Source organism: Rhagoletis zephyria, unplaced genomic scaffold (assembly GCF_001687245.7).
Source record: "Rhagoletis zephyria isolate East Lansing unplaced genomic scaffold, Rhagoletis_zephyria_1.1 Rzeph_scaffold_00034, whole genome shotgun sequence".
NCBI classification, from domain to species: Eukaryota; Metazoa; Arthropoda; class Insecta; order Diptera; family Tephritidae; genus Rhagoletis; species Rhagoletis zephyria.
Genome location: NW_016157118.1, coordinates 744,962 through 767,645, shown reverse-complemented (window position 1 = coordinate 767,645; position 22,684 = coordinate 744,962). Strand labels below are relative to the sequence as shown.

At 34.8% G+C, this 22,684-nt stretch overlaps 1 protein-coding gene across 6 annotated transcripts in view; it reads right to left on the bottom strand.

Annotated features, from left to right (window-relative positions):
• Positions 1–2,617: 2,617 nt before the first annotated feature.
• The window catches only part of LOC108364849 (neural-cadherin-like), a 539,754-nt gene continuing 519,687 nt past the window's right edge, over positions 2,618–22,684 (bottom strand). For all 6 annotated transcript variants that reach the window (XM_017618713.1, XM_017618702.1, XM_017618720.1 and 3 more), the window contains 2 exons: positions 6,459–6,641; positions 2,618–2,840 (listed from right to left, as the gene is read on the bottom strand). In XM_017618713.1, coding sequence (XP_017474202.1) covers positions 2,646–2,840; positions 6,459–6,641 — 378 coding nt within the window. In that variant the 3' untranslated portion in view covers positions 2,618–2,645. The remainder of the gene's footprint in view (positions 2,841–6,458; positions 6,642–22,684) is intronic.

Sequence of the window (22,684 nt, the reverse complement as noted above, 5' to 3'; positions counted from 1 at the left end):
GCTCTCAAGCAAAATAACAAGAAATATTTTTTATTTAATAGCACTTTGCTTTTGCTGTAAATTTTCTTGAAGAAATAAATATACGAGCATTTTTTTCTTGGGAGATGCACACTTATTTAAGAAATTTTGATAGAAGAAAATTTCTATTCCATTTCTTCTGCGTAATTTTATATGAATTTTTCGTTTTTATTGAGAGCTCTTAAAAATTTAACTTCGAATGAAACCATTGTCCTAAAAATATGCAAAGCATACTCACTGTTGTTTTTTACAACTTACAGCCTAAAAGAGTTTACCACTGATATGTACTTAGCAAGGATTCGAAGATTTAATTTACCAACTTCAAATTCGTTCCACCAAAATTACCTAAATCATAAAAATGAAAGTCCATTTAATTTTTCCCAAAAATCACCACATCAATCGAAACCCAGAAACCAGAAATTGAGGAAAATGAACATTAAAACAATTTTTTAAATTTTTTTATTACTTTTGAAAGTTAAGCGCATCTTGTGTTTATAGAACTTTATATTAAACAAGTAATTTTCAAATTACGGGACGACCCTTGAGCAGAGCTGGGGAACTTCGGTAAGAATTAGAAAGAAATCATTACGATTAGAAAAATAAAATAATCTAATCATTAGTTTTTTTTGGTTCTTTAATATTTTAGATTACTAATTGATTAGATTAGAACTAATCAAAAATCTAATGGCGATTAGCGACGATTAGCATATCTAATCAAAACTAATCAAAACTAAACAAAAAAAATTCGATTAGATTTCTCGATTACTTTTGATTAGATTTGATTAGATCAACTATTTTGAAATATTTTTGTTGTTTTTTTCGTTTAATTCATAAAGTAACAAACTTAAAAGAACTTTTATTCAAAATTTCACTGTAAACATAAATCTTATTAAACAAGTAAGGACGGTATTGTCTTCGGCTCATAGCCCTGGTCATTTCGGTACACTTATTGGTGGGTCTATCTCCACTTTTTCTCATACTAGTTGTAGTATAAAAATTAAAGGCACGTTCTAAAAAAAAACATGAGATTCTCGACGCTTTAAATGTATGCTGATTTATATTACATATGTATCACAAAAAGTTTATATTCGACTTCATTACTACCAACTTTTCAAAAGAAAATTCAGACAATGAATTCCGTCTTGGGGTATTGACTATTCCAGCAAATGAAAACAGCCTTTCGACGGGCGCTGATGACGTAAGCGGGGTATTGAACGCTAGACACGCTTCCTTCAGTGCACCATATTTATTCCAAATTTCAGGACCTGGTGTCGGGTCATTCAAATACGCATATAGCTGATTGCTAACCACTTTATAGAGGGGGCGCGAACAACAATTATAACCAAAAATGTTCTATTCTGAATATTTAACAAAAGAACGAGAGTATATACAAAAATAAATAAATTTTTTTTTTTACAAAAATATTTCATAATAGTTGATCTAATCAAATCTAATCAAAACTAATCGAGAAATCGAATCGAATTTTTTTTTGATTAGTTTTGATTAGATATGCTAATCGTCACTAATCGCGATTAGATTTTTGATTAGTTCTAATCTAATCAATAAGTAATCGATTAGTATAGCCAACTAATCCTAATTAATCAATTATTCTGCAAAATAAAAGTTTCTAATCCGATTACTAATCATTAGGATTACTAATCATTATTCCCCAGATATACCCTTGAGGTACCATCTTTCCGATTAAAAAAAAAATTGTTGAGATTGGTTCACGTGGTTCAAAGTTATGCGGTAGCATACATAAAAAAGAAAAAAAATATTTCGACGAATTGACAACCTCTCCCTTTTTCGAAGTCGGTTACAAATGTTTGAGTTCTTTGCTAATATTATGTAAATAAAGTGCAATTTACGAAAAAACTTGTATAAATGTACCTTAAAGAGCATATTATCTGAAGCGAACTTTCAGAAGTATAAACCCCTCCCAAAATATTTTCCTGGGTGCGCCCCTGGACGACACACAGTTTTGTAAAACTAATTTATCAAACGCCTAGGAAAAGGGTTACTATCAACTAAGTAACTATGTTTTGAACCGGATTTTAATCCACTTCAGATGCGACGCTGTTGGCATTTCGAATTCAAATATTTTGAATGAAGCAAAAGATAATGCAAAACTCACACTTTTGCCAAGCAGCCACTTTGCACGCTCAATCTGTCTCTATCGTGCTTTGATTTTCTTTCTTTCTTTTCTACTATTCATGTAGAAAACTTGTAAATGCAGAATGTTATTTGCCCAAAAATTGTCGTCACTTGCATTTGCATATGAAAAAGTTCGAAAAATAAAATTCATAAAGAAACTTTTCCTCGAATGCGATTTTTGTTATCCTTGCAAAACTTTTTCGCAGCGGCGGCGTTTGCGCCAGATGCTGATTTTGATGTTGATGTTAGTGGCTGTTGTTGATGTTGATAACTACATATGTATGTACATTTGCGTATATGTAAATAAATATGTATGTAGGCTACTGCTATTTAGTGTATATAATACTGTGACTGGTGAATTTCTTTAAACTTATACACAACCTGCAATCTGAATAATTGTCGAATAAATTTGCGCGCGCAGCACAACATCTTTATAATGTGTGTATTATAGGTAAGTAACTAGTACATTGTTACTAACCTGAATTTGGTTGTCCATTACTGTTCGGCCTTGCTGATGGCGCGCCATCCCGCGCTTCCACTTCTAGTGCATAAGCTCCTTTCTTCTCTCTGTCGAATACGGTTTTGGTAAAGATCTCTCCACTTTGCAAATTAATTTCAAAAAACTCTTTGCCTTCATTGCGCGGTGAATCAACGATGTAGTAGTAGACCTATAGTGGATAAAAAAACAATACATTGAAAGAGGCATATTGCAAAGTTCAGTGGTTATCTAAAATCTTCTTAAAATAGTAGGGTTGCATATTTCACTAATTCTTCTTCGAATTGGTTTGTGCTTTTTTCGGTCATGCATTAAATAACCGATTACCCAGTCGAAAAATTCTTAAGTTCGGATTTTTCAGTTATGTTACCCTCATTTATAAAACAATATGTCCGTTAACTATTTCCATGTTAGTTTTTTTAAATAAATTTTATTTAGATTCAGAGGTGCTTAGGAAAAAAATGTATTTAAGTGAAAATTAAATTAAGTAAAAATTGTAAATTTTAATAAATATATATAACTTTGCCCATTTTTAAATTAATCAGTGCACCTTCAATTACTGATCTCAAATCACGCATTTGGGTCCAATATAAAAACAGGTGTTTAAGCGACTTATGTCACAGCACCTACCCAATTTTCTAACTTAAATACATAACCGGTGCTCAACACTGCCGCTTGACGCAAACCCCCAAAAACTCTTACAGAGTTTTTAAGCGGCAAAGCCACAGCGTTACAAGCCGTAGGGACACAGTATGACTTACAACCATGCAGAGGTGGTAACTGATGGTTATCATTGGCCCCGACGCCTACACAAAACATTTTTGCTTGAATAAATTTTTATGTTAATAAATTCATCCTGGTCCTGCCCTCTCACTGAGTTATTTAACAGGTGTTTTCCCGAGATTTTAGTAATCAAATATCGAATATTTAAGAAATAGAAAAGTTAGCCCTGACTGAGGCACCTTGGCCTGTAATATCTGTGGAATTAGTTATATGCTTTAAACAACGATATATCAAATTAAAGGTTATTAAATTTAGTACCTCACGTTCATTTATCATTTTTCAATAAGTCTACAAGTTATTAAGATATTAAGATAAATCTTACAAAAACTATAATTTTCCCTTATGAATTTTCAATCCTTCTTTACTTCAGCAACCAAGTGATAAATACAAAAAAGTGAGACGAGATTTATTTCAAACGTTTTAATGCTTTCGGATGTTCATATAATATTAAAAGGACCATGGACTTGGTCACGCTGATTTGGTCAGTTTTGAAGATCGTGGTGAAGTCAAACATGTATTGTCAAAGTTTCAAGCATATAAGTATTTACATACATTAACATAATACAATTAGGGTGAGAAAGTCCCATTTTAAGTCCATTTATGCAGTCTTGAAAATTGGTGCGGAATGATTTCATTAGTCACCGAAGAAGCACATTTTTGCCGTTTTATGGAAGTAGGGAACGTGCAATAAGTGTTTGGATATACATACTCAAATATTTTAGTTAATTCCATTATGTGAAAAAGTGACTATAGGTAAATTCATATTAACATATCCTGGGAAATCCTTTTGATGACTCTCCAATTGGAAGATATTGCTATACATTCAGCTTGAAGGAAAAAAGTCACTCCCTTGCACACTTTTCTGTAATCCGGTTCTTTCATTTAAAGGTTATTTATACAATTGAAGAGAATTTTTTTTTAGAAATAAACTGGAGATTCACTTAAGTTTTTCGATATAACTTTGGTACATGTTACTCGATCGGTAAGTAATAATTACCAAATTGAAGGCGAGACTTACAGCCGGTTTCACCAGCAATTTAAATTGAAAATGATTTTTTACTTTCTGTCAATTTCCATATAGAATTCAAAAAATTAAAATCATTTCTCACTTAAATTGCTTTCGTGAAATTGGCTGTTAGTGTTACGGATTTATGATAATAATATGATGAAAATCGTTCAGATTATATACAAATTATTTTAAAATAAAAAAATTTTGAACAAATTTTTTTATCATTTTCCTATATTTGCAATTTTTATATTGTATGCATAAAAATAAGTAAACTAATTGGTGTTTCTAGAAGTCGTGCCTGTTCAGTGTTTCCATACTCATTTGCATAAACAAAAATTTTTCCACGATGTGTGAAAATAATGGTTTTTCTATTTGAGCTACCGAAATTGTTCCTAAATTTGCGAAAATTAACTATAGCTAATATTAAAAAAAAAAAATTAGAATATTTGGACCTAAATGCACGCCAGTAATATAAATGCTGTTCTTTACAGGCCAGTGCAATTATCAAGAGAACAATTAAAATTTTATTGAAAACAGATAACTTTGAGATTAACGATAAGCTAAAGGGCTGCGAGAAATGATATTTAACTTTATCTTTTGCGTTAATGGGTTCATTATCTAATAATATGAACAACCTTTTTTGCTGAATCCCGAATTTTTAACAAGAATTGGTCTTATTCGACTAGTGTGCTGTGGGTCACTTGGTGGTCGATGTGCGGGCTCTTACAATTGAAATAAAAGACTAATATTTTGCAGGCTTGTTGTAGACTTTATGATACAATATATTTTCACTATTACCAAGGGATTTGAGAAAAATTATATTTTCGACCCGCCCTAATTCTTTACGGTTTTGGTTTTCCACATATAATAAAATTTGTTTACCTTGACACAATTTTAATGAAAACAAATCATAATCCATAGAGCAATTTTTTTATTACGAGCTCCAGGCGAGCCTTCAAACAGATGAAAGCATTAATTAGTGCAGACATTTAGTAAAAAGGATAAAAAACAGAAGAGATATCTAACTTCTGATGCATTTTACACGCTGAATTTTTTACATCTCCGCCTCATTTTACATACCATAAAAAGGAAATAAGCGTAAAACGGCGGTTGCTTGCTGCTGGATAACTTGCAAAGCGGATACAATAAAAAAATTAGAGCGACCGAACACACGCCTAAACCCTCTTCGAGACACTTTCTGGCGTGTCCACTGCACTCGGATGGTCGCTTATCGTATAGATTTTTTTTTGTATACATGGCATGTAATACCTTTTGACATTTATTAGCGTGAAAATGTGAGCTAGATGAGAATAAAAGCCGGAGGCAAAGGCATCATCTGCAGCTATACAGTGGCAGTGGTGTTGAAAATGCTAATTGAAATAAAGGGGCGTTGGAGAAGTTAATTCAAAGACAAAGTAAACAAAAACCGATGAACATTAAATATTTTCTAATTGTTCATTCAACTTATATTTTTCTTTAAATGGCTGTAGCGATCTCAAACATTTTATACGCGATTTTTCGGCTACCCTCCTCCCTCCACTCTCGGGAAAGGATAAACCCATTTAATACGCATTAACTAACACGAACTTTTAATTAGCTTTTCAGCCAGTGATGACGCAAAAATGTGAAATTACGAAGGTACAAAAATTTGCCAGAAACTAAAAAGGCATATGAAATTTAGAAACTTGCGAATGCTGTTAATTCGGTTCGGGGATATACTATATACATATGTAGCACTGTTTGACATTCAGCACAGCGCTTACCAGCGGGCTAATGGAGACTTGTGTTGGATGTGTGGCTTGCTGTCGCTTATCAACCGCTCTCATACTTGACTGCACCGGACGCGGCGTAAGCGCTCAACAGCGTCAAATGCACAGCTCTTTGTTACTAATACGCCCCACAGGCCCTAACATACGGTATTTGCATGCTACAGAAACTACTGCTTTGTTTTTGGATTTTCTTCTTCATTACATTTAGCTAGCGCCGCGTTTTGTTTACCTGATTGTTTGGAAATGTGCCATCCTTGTCGATGGCATTCACTTGCGTCACTTTCGTGCCAATGGGTTCACCTTCCAGCACAGTCTCCTGTTCACGTTCGGTAAACAATGGTATCTCATCGTTTACATCTTCGAGCATAATGTAAACAGTAGCCTCAGATGCCAATTGTTGGGCGCCGTTGTTCTGAAAAAAAAAAATATACATAAATGCAAATAAGAAAAGTGTTGTGAATATACGAAATCGACCAAATTGAACAATAAAAAGTAGTTTGATATTAGACAATAATTCATTACGTATTGTAAACCACTGTTATTAAATGAAAAATTAATTAAATCTCGAAAAACGAACCCTAGCCAGAATCAGGGAATCCGTTATCGAATGATTACTCGTTTCAAATCGAATGAAACAATTAACAGCTGTTTTCTATCCAATGCAATTTACATTGAAAAATCTGTGATCTCATAATGAAATTTCGAAACGAGTTTCAATCGATGCCGTGATTCGGGCCCAAATCTAGAGGTCAACCAAAAGTCTTGAATATAACCATTTCGTGGCTCAATTAAAAATGTGAACGGTACACAAAACATTGGCCACGTTACACGTACGGTGTGCTTGGGTAAGGTTAAACCCTAAGGCTTTTTTCATCCATTTTTTCTTCGCATTCCTATTCTGTCATCATTAACAATTGTTTGGGCTAAAACTGGAAATCTTTTATGGAAGGATTAAAAAATATAACTCGATTATCCTTAAAATTTCTAACTAGGTCAAACATCTTCCTACAGTAAAAATTTTGGCCGGAAAAGCTTCGTATTATCATCGTAAATAATATTTATTTAACTTTGCTGCAAAAAAAATTATGTTTATTAACTTCAAATAAGCATAAGTTTATCTAAATTACCATGTTCTCTTTTTTTCAATCCCTTTGCAATCTTTTCAAAAAATGGCTGTTCAGGATATTGTGCAAATGGTGTTGGATTTGTATTTGCAAATTTTAAGCTTGCTATCATAGTATCCGTTTGCATTTTATTGCTGTGGATTTACAAATGCACCGAAATATGCAAATGCAAGACCATGGGCACAAGATCCGTAACAGCCCTTTTGTTTTTTTCTATTCCATCTAGGACAATTTCAAAACAGAGTTCATCTTAGATACAAAAATGTTAATGCATCTATCGCAGTTCTGTAGAAAAGTTGTAACAACTTATATAAATTTGTAGTGATAGGAACACAATCACGTGAAATGCGCCAGATAACTTATCAATTTTACATGTTTCAATAAATTTCATTGAATTCCTGGCGAATATATAATCATAATCTTAAGACATAAATATTTATTTATTTGTTTACTAAGTCTATGAATATGATGTTCTTACCGACTACACATATTAAAAAATTATATATTACAAAATATTGTTGACATTACTTAAATAAGATCCAAGCCGATTTCGGAAAATACTCTTTGGCATAGAGAGATCAAGGTCTAGAGAACTTGAAATCGTATTGATTTCTTGCAAAATTCTGCTAGGAACATTGAAATATATTATGCTAAGCAATAAGGGGCAATCAACGTTACCGGAAATTACATCGATAATGAAAGAAACGGAAAGGAAAATTCTTTGGCATTAAATTAATTAATTGACAACGTGAAAAATAGGATGGGATAGGGTCGGAGAAGTTAAGCGATCTTAAGGCGTGTCGGATAAACACCCGCTAGACTGACTCAATCCTGTTTATGGGGACTAGGTAATAAGGTCTCCAAATAAAGGCAGCGCACTCTAATCTTGACCGAACAAATGCAGGATATAAGACTTTGTGAGTATAGGGATTCAAAAACGCAGTACGTTGCGTCTAACAAAAGCAAGCATCGAAAATGAATTAGCTACTATGTAATTGATATGCGTAATAAAAGTAAAATCGAATCAAAAAATACTCCGAGGTCCTTAACAACATTGAGAGACTCCCATCGAGTATCAGAAATACGGTATGATGTGGGTAGCGGTATAGATTGTTTAGAAAACGTAATTTGGTTAAATTTTTCAATGATAAGAAATACGCGATTCTTAACACAGCACAAAAATAACCTGTCAAGATCAGCTTGAAGTAGAAGCGCGTCATTATTTGATATAATAACGGAGTAGATTTTAAATCATCTGCGTATAAGAGATACTCAGATGTAGTAAAGCAGGACTCGATGTCATTAATAAATATTAAGAAGAACAATGGGCCCAATATACTACCTTTCGGAACTCCAGAGGTGAGCAAAAAGGTCTTCGAATAAGCGCCATCAAGAACATTAGAACTATGTATTTATCCGTTGAAGGATGGACGAATTAAACTAAAGGTGTGAAAGTTTACGAATTAAAATCGTGTGCGAAATTCTATCGAGTGCCTTGGAAAATTCCGTGTACTTTTAATACAGTTGTCAGTAAAACGGCGAGATTAGTTACAGTGGATCTACCTGATTGGAGCAAATTAAGTGCGGTAAAGTATGAAACAGCCTATTCTTTATTATAACTTCAAAGAGCTTAGAAACTGTAGTTAGTTTAGAGATAGGATGGTAGTTACTGTCTTTACACTTATTACCACTTTTAAATATCGGAGTGATGGAGGTGTGCTTCCATTCCTCAATAAAAATGCCTGACGATAGCGATTGATTGGAGATACAATTCAAGGGTTCTACTAAGGAAACGCAATTCTTAAAAAAAAATAGCAGACATGCCATCGTCATCTGTATAACAAGAATATTTAAGATTCTTAATGCCATCAAGAATATCTTCGTCTGTCAGAATCAGAGAGCCTACATCGAAGGAAGCATACTCCATATTGTTGGTATCACTATCCGCGATTAGCTCATCAACCTCATCAGCTGGTACAAAATTTGAGGCAAAGAAATCAGCAAAAAGGTCAGTTGCCTTATTTAAAGAGGCTGCCGTACCATTCTTATAAAAACGGAGATGGGAACATTAGAGACACCCTTCATGGACTTAATGTTGTTCCAGAAACATTTCGGATTACTTTGAATGCTTATTTCAAAATTAGCAATGTAACCCTTATATCAGGACTTATTGAGAGCATTAAACTGATCTCGGTAACTGTTATAGGAAACAAAGTATCTGTTGTCCTTACTTAGCTTAAACTTTTTAAAGAATTTATTTCTTAAGATTCTCAATACGCTTCAACTCCTTCAAGTGCCAATCAATAGAGGAGAAGGTATGATCAAGAAAGGCAAAAAATATATATTACGAATCATACTTTCGCTTTATTTAAATAGAATAATTACACGGTGCTACAAAGAAAAGCCATAATGGTATGGTCGAGTACAACATGAAAATAGGTCCCGTATAGTTCCTGAACCCTCCTCTTTTTAAAGCAAAAAACCGTTATTTTCGTACTTGATATACTTATCTATCTAACTATATTTCATCCGATTCTAAGAATCGAACAAGTTTTTAAAAGGGGATTTATAGACCTTTAAAACGATGTATAACAGTATATTGTTAGACTTAGCTTGTTGGAATTTTCATCGGTTAAATTTTAATGAGCCCCTATTTTTCTTCATTTTTTGAGCTTTGATCAGCGTTAATTTCAAAAATTTCTATGAAAATTGCCTAATATGTAATACTTATCTAAAAGAACAATTACACTGGTCTACAAGGGTTTTGCGAATAAGACGGGACCTGGTGTTTCCGAACGGATTTTTCGTGCTGAACACGAATCTGGGGTCCAAAACTTCCCATCACGTCACGTTTTCGAGAAAAAAGGGGTTGAAACCCCTAAAAACAGCGTTTTTGGCCATTTTTGAAAAATTGTAGAGCTGAACCCTGACGTGCTACAAACTTTGTATATGTCAGAAATTAAAGGCTAAATCGTGCCCTTTCGAATGAGCCCTATGCCGAATTAATCGCATGCACCCTTAGATCAGGGGGTGTATTTGTGTCTAGGAGTCCAATTTTTATATCCACCATATTCGACCCGTCATCTTAAATTTTTAAAATCTAACTGCAGATTCGTAATCAGCGACTTTTAATATAGTTAAAACCTTGGCATTATTAATTTTCTATGATCGTTTAAGATTAAATTCTTTCTGTGATCAATTTTTCCTGCACCCCTAAACACAAATACACCCCCTGCTTTAAGGGTGCACGCGATCAATTCGGCATAGGGCTCATTCGAAAGGGCACGGTTTAGCCTTTAATTTCTGATATATGCAAAATTTGTACCACGTCAGGGTTCAGCTCTATAATTTTTCGAAAATGGCCAAAAACGCTGTTTTTAGGGGTTTCAACCCCTTTTTTCTCGAAAACGTGACGTGATGGGACATTTTTGACCCCGGATTCGTGTTCAGCACGAAAAATCCGTTCAGAAACACCAGGTCCCGTCTTATTCGCAGAAAAAAAGTTGAAATTTGTAGACCAGTGTTATTTTCGAATAAACTGATCCTCAACAATGCAATTGCATAAAAATTGCCGAAGTTAAGCAATTTAAGCCAAAATACGGTCTTGAATTTATTTGTGTGTATGTATGTACCGGACGTGCAGATTTTTTGAGCAGTGTGGCTAAGGGGCTCATCAATATTTGCTCAAAATTGATATATACAATGGCTCTTAAGCAAAAAAAAATTTTTTCATAAAATTTTAGGAAAATGGGTGTGGCACTGCCCACAACGAAAACGAAGACGACTCGAGGACAACACGGATCCAGGATCTAAAAATTTACTAAATGTGGAAAATACCTACAAATATCCTTTTTAGTTATTTTAATAAAAAGTATAGTTTTGTTATTTTTTAGTCATTTAAATAATGATTAAAATAATTTGTTAGTTTTGCCGGCTCGAGCCGAAGTGGAAAGGTCACCAAAACTATCATCAATAATTAAAATAGTTTTTAAGGATTTTTTTATTAAACTAATTATATGGTATTTGTGATCATATGAATGACATCTTCTCAGTTTCATTCAACCAAAAGCGAAAGTGATGAAACTAGAGGCAACAAAGAAACTTTACCAATTCAAAAACCTCAACTAGAGTTATTATAGATAAATACAGCGACTCAAAAAACCGCTTGTTGATTTTTTTAATAAAAATTTTTTGGTATTTTTTTTTTTGTATAAGAATATTATTTGCGTTTCAACCAAATCCGCAAAAATCAAGGATTCAAGCTATATACAACATTTAGAAAAATTCCAAAAATTTAAGGTATGGAGTTTTATTGCCCATAATATTTGAGTATAACCAACAATATAAAAATTCCCGTTGATTTTTTTAAGCTGATCCCAGATAAAACTTTATGCGCTTACGTGACATTTATAACTTTGCCAGCAAAGCGCCAGACGCAAAAGTTACGCCACATTGAACGCCAAGAAAACAGTTTTGTACTGCTTTTTTACTCGACAAAATCAGCGTTGCCGTTTTGCTTAAATTTAAGCAAAATTGATTATTTTTTCCGGTCTGTTAAAATGTTAAACTTTTCCTCGTTTTGCTAAATTTTTTGATTAAAATATTTAAAAAGGATAATTTTGCTCAAAAATTCATTTCTGACTATGAGTCAATTTTCAATAAATTTTCAATTTTATTTTAGGATCCCGTATAAAGTTCTAGGAAATGTTGCTCTACGCAACTCCCGATCCGCGGTCGTCGCATTTTCAAACCTCCGAGTGTTCTTATGCCATGAAATCGTTTCTCATAAAAACCATTTGCAGTTCGAAAGCGACCTTAGGTCCCATCATTTGCTTGACAAGATCAACACGCACATTATGGATAACATGATACCAAACGCGTTTTATGCATGCATTAAAAAAAAACTAGTGAAAGGAAAAATGTTGAAAACCTGAGAGAATGTGCAGGTAATAGTTTTCAAATTAAGCAACTGTTAGACTATAAAATCCTTACTTTTGACGACAAAACTGGGCCTTAGATTTACTTACTTATTTACTTGCTTATTTTTTATTTCTATAACCAATTTACCAAGCTTTGTAAGCCCAAATTAATAAAATAAGTTGCTTAATTTTTACGAGATTTGGTAAATTTCTTTAACGATTTGGGTCAACTTTATTTTTTGGCCGCGGCAACACTGGTCAAAATTGCTGAGGATTTTATATATTTAGCTTTAACTACCCGTCTCCAAAGGATACATTTTATATATTGATACATATGTTAGAATATAAATATCCAACGGAGACCGCCCATTGCTCTGCAAGAGAAATATATATCAGAGCTTATATATATCTTGCCATCTATTGCCGGCAATTTGGTAGTTCGACAGCTACGTTTTCCTCGTGGCGGCAACATTATTGATATCTATACATAGTATAAATGAAAGTCGAGATTCTTTGTACGCGGTAATCTCGAAAACTACTGAACGGATTTTGACGAGATTTTCTCTAATATACTCTGTATCGACTGGAGAGGGCTCTTCTTTTACTTAGAATTTTAATATGGTTGCCACCTGTCTCACAAACTATAAGATCCGCACCGATCGTTGGATTACAAAAGAAGAGATGTCAAATGAGAGGGATTGGCCTCTAGAAAAGCACTAATATTTTTTTTTAATAGGGTTGCCACCTTTTAATAAAATTACTATAATCAATCATTTGTTTTTGTTATCAATCATAATAAGCGTAGGCATCAGTTCTGTATCGTCACTGTCAAATGTTTAGCCTCTGGATGTGTAATAATGTATTACTTTTCTGAGCAGGGTTGCCACCTGTTTAAAAATTATCAGATCTTCACCGTCCATTGGATGAAAAAACGAGATACCAATTGAAAGCGCGTGGCCTTCGCATGTACAAAAACTTAAAGTTTTTTGAGTAGGGTTGCCACCTATTTAAAATTACTATCCTCTATACATAGTATAAAGGAAAGACGATATATTTTAACCACGCTACTGAACGGATTTTTTATGGATATAATAAACGAAGTACATGATGACATATGATTCCTTTCTCCAAATACGTAAATGTACTATGCATACATTCAGCGCGTGGCGAAGCCTCGCGCATCCGTGACCGGGTAGTCTTAATATAAATGCAAAAATTTATCTGTTTTCTATTAAACTATTTGTTATTATGTACTTGGATATAAAATAGCCTATTTTCTAAATTTTTTAAGCGATCAAATCCGGCAAAAATACGTTCTAGAAGCCATCTTACAAATGCTTATATCAAGATATAAAAAGCCCACACAAATAATTGCCACTGATATAACTTATATCTAGCAACTAAAATGACAGCTGGACAGCAATAAATTTTGTCCTGTGGTCACGGCCAGTAAAAAAGCTCTGCAACGTAAATAAATGTAATGACAAAATAATTATTAAACCGGCTGATTGTCAACGCGCGCAAAAAGATGGGAGTTGGCCATCTTTTCGCTTCGCGCTACAATCATTAAAAATATTTAGGAAATCAAAAGCTCCTTGGGATTCCGGTAAAATGAGTTTTGAATGGAGCACGATGCGTTCGCCTTTTATCGATGTACGTACATTAATCCGTATGTATATAAAAAGTGTGCATAGAAGGGTTCGCAAATTTATGCAATGAAGTTGACTAAACTTTTGGAAAGAAATTTATATGTTTGTTTTTTTCAAACTAAATAATTCAGAGAACAAATTTACCTTTTTACCAAACCAAATTTTTTCTACCGATTTTGGTAACAATTTACCAAATTGGCAACCCTGCCGACTACCAACTAAGAAAATAATACGAAGACGAATACGGAGACAAACGGAAAGACGAACACGAGGACGCATACGAAGAGGAAGCCACAAATGAATATGGGCACGAACGCGAAAGGAAGATGAAGTCGAATACGAAGACAACGCCGAAGACGAGGGCCAATGCATATACGAGTACGTAGACGAACACGCATGTGAAGTTGAACACGAATGCGAAGGCAAACACATATGCTAAGAAGAATTCGAATACAAGTGCAAAGACCAATACAATACGCATGAATACATATTAAGTTTGATACAAATTTCTGCAGAATGAAGCGAAGTAGAAATGATTTGAAAGATGTTTCACTTATGTAGTGTGAGCCAGGAGCACTACCTCTTTTGAATTGCACTGTACAACAGGCAAAGTTATCCCACTGGGTTTCTCAGCGATTTCTACATCTCTTGGATATGCAGAATCCGAATCTGAAGTAAAATTTTTCGGGTCACCTTAGGTTTTCTCTACAGTAAGTGGTTTGTCCAAACAAAAAACATTTTGAAAAATCATAAAACAAGGTTTTAGTATAATTTCTCTTGAACGTTCCAAGAGAATGGCTAGTTTTTAATAGTTTGATAAATATTTTAGTAAGTGAACTAATGTTAGTACATAACGGTATACGCGACAAATATGACTGCAAATAATAAAGAAGGTTAAAACTTTTCAAAAACTTACAAATAGCGACCGCTGTGGTCTAGTGGTTAGTAGTGCGTGCTAACATTCCGCAGGGCCTATGTTCAAGCTCAGTTTCCGACCAACATCAAAAAATAAAATAAACAAAAAAGTTTTTGTTCTAATAGCAGTTGCCCTTCGGCAGGCAATAGCAAAACCTCCCAGTGTATTTGTGCCACGAAAAATAGCGTCTCATAAAAATGCAATCAGAGTCTGCGTGAAACTGTAGGTCCCTCCCCTTTGTGAGACAACATCAAGGCGCACGCCACGAATCGGAGTGGAAGCTCGGCCAAGCACTAACATATTATGTGCAGATCGAAAAAGTATCTTTGGCGTGTGTGCCTAGCTTATCTACAATTTCTAGCTACTGTTTTAATACTAAGTTAAAAACCTAAGGACATTTGTAACCGACTTCACACAAGGGAGAAGGCTATCAGTTCGTCGGAATATTTTTTTTTATGTATGTTGCCGCATAACTTTGGACCACGTTTCGATTATTCGTTTTTCATCAGAAAGGTGGTATCTCAAGGGTGGTCCCATACTAATTTTGTTTAGATCCCATAATTGGATCGTTAAGAAATTAACGATAATCTTAAATTTTTATATGAGAATTGAAGTCGGTTTTTTTTTACTTAAAAATTACTTTTTTCCTTTTCAGGAACTCTAAAGCTATAGAAAAGCTACGCAGAACAATTTCTTATTAGCCTTTTTGCCACATGTCGTATGCTGCGTGAGTCAGGCATAAACAATTTTTAAAGCAATTCTTTTTTGCCATAATATCCAGAACTTTTTGTTTCCTTTTCAAGAACTCTAAATAGAACTATTGATAAGCTACTCAGAACAGCTTTTCTTTTCTTTTTGCATCATATCATATGCCAACTTCACAGACATTATTAAGATGTATGTATCTGGTGGCGATGTGAAAATTTCAGTTTGTGTGGGTGGTGGCCCCCTTTGTTAATGCCTAATTGATTGTAAATGTGGCTGTATAAAACTTCAGTACATTATTGGAAGGGCGATTCTCTGTAATTTGATAATATATGAGGCATTATATTTTAAGTCGGATGAATTTCGTAAAAAAATTATGTCATATCTCCGATTTGCTTCAAGTTTTTTTACAGGTTCTCTACACGAAATAAGCACGTATTTTTATACCCGGCCGCACTTTTGCACGAGGGTATTATATCATTTTCCACATAACGGTTGTTTGTAACAGCCAAAACGAGTCGAGATAGATATAGACAAATGAATACATAAACGATCAAAATGACAACTCTAGCAAAAACTGAGATATCCTCAATGAAATTTTGTAGGTTGGAATTGAAAATGGGTGAAATCGGACTATAAACACGCCCACTTCCAATATAACGGTATGTTCAAAAAATTAAAAAAACTACGGTATTTCAGTAAGTATTGAATCCAAATTGTTGAAAATTATTACGTAAAGAATAATTTTGGTAAAAAATAATATTATGAAATTTTTGGAAAATGGACGTGACCACGCCCACTTATAATGAAAGCTGTATCACAGTAGCCGTTTCACCAATCCTTACCAAATTCGTTATGGTACTTGCCCATGGTCTAGATAAGAAATCTGTTGCAAATTTTTGGAAATCCGTTAATAACCACGCCCACCTCCCAAATAACGGTAATTTACTATCACGAAAACTGCGATACATCATTAACTACTGAAGTTATTTCACTTAAAATCGATTATTGTAATAACCGGTTAACAGGAAATTAGATTATTATTAAGTTTCGGAAAATGTGTATCTCGGTAACCGATTTATCCATTTCTACCAAAATCGATGCACTTAATAACCTTGGTACGGAAAAGCAAATCGTTGAAAATTATTCAAAGCGGACTAAAATTACACCCGCTTAACGTATAACGGTAAATTTCAGACATGCGAAAACTCCGATATTTCAATAACTGAGGACGCTAATTTACTCCAAGTTAATAGTTACAACAATCTCTTAATAATAAATAAGGCAGCTATAGACTTTTAGGAATTGGGCGTGGCGCGGCCCATTTTATGACTGCGAGGTGTATCTCAGTGACCACTTTATCGATTTCTACCTAACTTGGTTCAATTATCTAAATCAGCATATTATCGAAAATGTTTGAAATCGGGGAAAACATCCGGATTATCATGCAAAGGCAGTTTAGCGAACATTTAAACGAGGATATTTGATACCTGCCGCCGGGTATATAAGGGGTATATAAAGTTCGGTTTCGCCCGAACTTATACTTCTTTACTTGTTTGTATTCATTTTTATATTTACGGCATTCATGCTTGTTAACTGTTCACTCAGCGTTATTAGAAGAAAATTGTAGGGTTGCCAACCGGTTTTGAACCGAACCGGTTTTGAACCAAACCGGGTTTTGAACCGAACCGTCGCTTTTTTCAGGCTTCGAACCGAATTATCTACTTTCGGTCGTACTCCAATTATAATACCATTTCATTTCATGAAAGGTATAAATACAGCAAAAACAAACAAATAACACACATTTCTGCACATTGTATGTCTCATCCGAGGCTTTGCATTGCTTCTTCACTGGAAGGGGTTTTTACGTGGTGGGTCCCAAACACCGATAATAATGTCAGCATTGAAATCCAACGCAGAATCACTCTTGCCAACAAGTACTACTTTGGACTGAGTAGGCAATTCAGGAGTAAAGTCCACTCTCGACGTACAAAAACCACGCTCTATAAGTCACTCATCATGCCCGTGCTGGTATATGGCGCAGAAGCATGGGCCTTTACGCGTTGCCGACGGCGAGTACCGCAGACGATGGAACGATGAGCTGTATGAGCTTTACAACCACATGGACATAGTGCAGCGAATTAAAATACAGCGGCTCCGCTGGCTTGGCAATGTTGTTCGAATGGAGGCCAACGCTCCTGCTCTGAAAGTATTCACCTCGGAGNGCTCCAGCTCTGAAAGTATTCAACTCGGAACCCGCTGGTGGTAGCAGAGGAAGAGGGAGGCCCCCACTGCGATGGAAAGATCAGGTGGAGAAGGACTTGGCTTCACTTGGCGTTTCCAATTGGCGTCAGTTGGCACAGAGGAGAAACGACTGGCGTGCTTTGCTGAACTCGGCCAAAATCGCTTAGGCGGCTACAGCGCCAAGAAAGAGGAAGAAGAAGACATATGCATGTACGTATGCAGCATTTTTTTTGTGCAAATCTACATACATATGTATGTATATATGTGTAAATACCCTGTAGGGAAACCGTGGACTAGTGAATCAAATTTCTAGTTCCGTACTAGGTCTTTATCGCCAAAAAGGAACTAGTCCGATAGGAACTAGATCCCCACCAGCCCAAAATCGGCGAAAAGTGGTACTTTTAAGAAACTAATTTTTTTCAGTTTTTTCACTAGAAATCTATATCTAAAGTGACGAATTTAGAAATGGTTCGGAACTATAGAAAAAGGGATGCAGAACGAACTAGATCTTATTTGTCGAATTTAGAACTAATTCGGAACTATCGAATAAGGGATGCAGCGGGGGGCTTGTTTACTTTACATAGATATGTGTTCGGCGGCTTTTTCGTTCAAATACGCTTCTATTCTGTGCTTCGCAGATGCTTTTTCATAGCTTGGTAATACAAAACTAAAATTTGTGTTAACATTTCAACATCTTGGGACCGTCTGGAATCTAAGAAATAACAGCGAGCACCTCTGCAAACTCAGCTACAGCTAAAGGTATGTAAACGTACATTTCTTACAATCATTCAAACAAATTTAATTTCAAATTGAAAACACATTTCTTCCAAAATAACTTAAAATCGCACACACGGAAGAACCAAAAAGATTGAAAAATCATGATACTTTTTCTTTCGTCTGTCGATTTTACAACTGGTTCGGAACTACAGAAAAAGGGATGCAGAATGAACTAGATCTTATTTGTCGTATTTAGAACTAGTTTGGAATTATCGAATAAGGGATGCAGCGGGGGGCTTGTTTACTTTACATAGATATGTGTTCGGCGGCTTTTTCGTTCAAATACGCTTCTATTCTGTGCTTCGCAGATGCTTTTTCATAGCTTGGTAATACAAACCTAAAATTTGTGTTAACATTTCAACATCTTAAGACCGTCTGGAACCTAAGAAATAACAGCGAGCACCTCTGCAAACTCACCTACAGCTCAAGGTATGTAACCGTACATTTCTTAAAATCATTCAAACAAATTTAATTTCAAATTGAAACCACATTTCTTCCAAAATAACTTAAAATCGCACACTCGGAAGAACCAAAAAGATTGAAAAATCATGATACTTTTTTCTTTCGTCTGTCGATTTTACAACTGGTTCGGAACTATAGAAAAAGGGATGCAGAACGAACTAGATCTTATTTGTCGAATTTCTAGTTCTAGATTGAAAACACATTTCTTCCAAAATAACTTAAAATCGCACACACGGAAGAACCAAAAATATTGAAAAATCTTGATACTTTTTTCTTTCGTCTGTCGATTTTACAACTGGTTCAGAATTATCGAATAAGGGATGCAGCGGGGGGCTTGTTTACTTTACATAGATATGTGTTCGGCGGCTTTTTCGTTCAAATACGCTTCTATTCTGTGCTTCACAGAAGCATTTTCATAGCTTGGTAATACAAAACTAACATTTTTGTTAACATTTCAAAATCCTGGGACCGTCTGGAATGTAAGAAATAACAGCGCGCACCTCTGCAAACTCAGCTACAGCTAAAGGTATGTAAACGTACATTTCTTACAATCATTCAAACAAATTTAATTTCAAATTGAAAACACATTTCTTCAAAAATAACTTAAAATCGCACACACGGAAGAACCAAAAAGATTGAAAAATCATGATACTTTTTTCTTTCGTCTGTACATTTTAGAACTTTTTCGGAACTATAGAATTTAGGACTAGTTCGGAACTATCGAAAAAGGGATGCAGCGGGGGGCAATTGACACTTCCTAGGACATCGCCATGTTAAATTCGCCAGTTGCATGCATGCAAAAGAGATTTATCGCGAACCAGTACTGGGTCTAAATGTACCAGAAGCGCACCAGTTCAGAACTAGAGATTTTCCCCACAGGGAATGTACTAGAAGCGCAACAGTTCAGAACTAGAGTTTTCTCCACAGGGTATATATGCACTTGCATATAGGGATATGTACAGATAACACATTTTTAAGCCTTTTATGCGTTGCTGCGGTCATTTCCGCCATCCACAATGATTGCTGTCTACTGCATTGCTGATGGATATACATTTTTTAATTCGTTGCAAAACAAAAACAAAACAATTTAAAAAATCGGAGAAATTTGCATAGGACGATCTGAATTTGGCTTTGCCTTTCATTCAATTCATCAAACATGAAATATTTTCTCTTAAAAAATTGGCAAACTGTGCTAGGAAATACATGTTGGCCTGTAAATGTTCCAAGCCACATAATGTATTTTGGGAATTCATCAAAACATTTTGCTGACTTCTGAATATGAGTAAAAGTAAAAAACAGACCTAATTTATGATACTGAAAATTGTTGAAACCCTAAATGGATGACATCGCACGGCTTACGCCAACAACTAAACAGCGGGACACTTCACTGAAATTTCAATTTCAGAAATCGAGTGAAACACATTAATCGTACAGAATTAGACAAATTTATTTTAATTTAATATCATGCGCAAAATTCTAAAGGAATTCTGTCAAATTACAAATTTTCTACCAAGTGAATTGTTGACAACGTCACCTTATTTAAAAAGCATCAGTCCAGGGGCTTCGTCCTGACGTGAGGGCTCTGCCATAGTCGCTCAACTTAAACGTAAAAGACGTTATATTATTAAGAGCACAATTAAGTTAAAAACTGTACATGAAATAGTAGTTTTGATTTTATTGAATTTAATTTAATAAATTGACACAAATACAAAATATTAACAAGCAGCAATAGAGAAGCTGACCCAAATTAACTGCAATCATACATATGTGCCATCAGCTAACAAATATCTATAAATATAAGCCATCACCAGGGTTGCCTTTTTGGGCTTTTCCTACCAAAATTCATGGGATTTTTTTCTCGTTGGTAGGATAGTATGACGTTTAAAATTTTGGTAGGTTTCTTTGCTCCTAAAACAGGAAACATATCTGGTTTGTTGTAGTGTGTCACTTTGCCAGCACTGTAAGCAGGCTTGCCAAATTGGGACAATATCTGTTTTACTCTCATTCTGTTTCTTGGATGGGCCCAACTGTCTGCTATTATATCAAAAACCTTTAAAAAAAATCGTTACTTACTCGAATAGGCAGAATTTTACCAATTACCTTGGTAATTCTCTGAACTCCGTATACGCTATAAAAAGTAGTATCTACATAGTATCCAATGGGATATTAAGTGATAGAATTGTTGGATGTAAAGGAAAGTTTATAAATCAGATATCGCATTAAACATTGCGGCGAACGTTTGAAAATGACCTTCGATATCCAATATGCATATGGAACTGTAAACGAACTCATACCAAATTTAGTTTTGCAATGTTCATAGTATATTGGAAATACACTCGAGATGAGTTCGTAAAAAAATGGAAACCATAGTAACGACAGAGAAAGTGCAATCCAACTTATTAGCGAAAGGAAAAATAAGACAATCACTATCTCTTATTAATATTTCAATTCGATAATTGGCTGGATTTCGAGTTCATAACAAAGAGAAAATACATTGGATAACGAAGGTTCCGTTTAGCTGGAGAATTGCCTAGTTCTCTAATCCAATGCTAACCTAAGCCACATTCGTTTTCGAAGGTGAGACTCGAAGAAATATTCCAATATGTTTCGATTTGTTAACCAAGCCCAATGTTTATTGGGATTTTTCTTTGAAATGCAGTTGCGAATCGAAAACAGTTTCAACAATGACAAGGTTGTTAAAATATTTTAAATGGCCCTAGATGAACTACTCAAATGCATAAATACTACATAACAAATGTACGTGTTTACAGAATATATTATTTTTTATTATACACGAAAATTAAAAAGAAAATTAACTTATTGTTGGTCATTATTCCAGTAAATCGCAGAATCTCAACGTTTTTAACCGCAAATTGAAGAAATTAATGGCAAACCCGCAGCGCGCAGATTTTGCTCCAAGCCCGGAGATTTCTAGAAGCCTAATCATGAGGTTTATTTTAACCTTACTGTTTTTACAGTAGGTTTATTTAACCCTCCTGTTTTTACATTTAAATACTTTTTTCTTTCATAAATCCATGCTTAGATATGTAAAATTCTTAATGCATGCAACCAGCAATGGCATCGAGATAGCGCTGCATAGCGTTTGAGTGCTGCCACCGCCTCAGTGCCAGCATTGCGCACAAAGCATGCATGTGATGCGCTTACAATCGACGTGCACCATACTACTAGAGTTCACTCTTTGATGCGAAAATGCGAAAGGCAAAAATGAGCGCTTTGTTTCACACAAAAGCGTGAACAGAGCTGTTGCTTTGGCTGCAAGATTTCAAAGAGTTCAGCCACAGCGCGGTCTCAAATATTCGTTGCACTTCGTTTGTGCGTTCAGCACAGCACCACCGTTGCTATTTTCGCCGAAATGTACCATTTTTGGTACATTTTTTCCAGGTTGGTACATAACTTTCAGATTTTTGAAATCTGGTAAAGCGAGATAATTTTTACTGACACCACATACATCACTTAATCTGACACAGGTAATTGGAAAGTGTTATAGTATAACCAAATAGCCATATCAGCGGTCATTGACATTTCAGCTGCCTTTCATAGTGCATCACACGAAAAAAAATCCAAGGCCATGAAAGTATATTTCTAATATAATTACTGCATGTATCAAAACTATGTTAAATCCAGAACTTTAAGGCAAT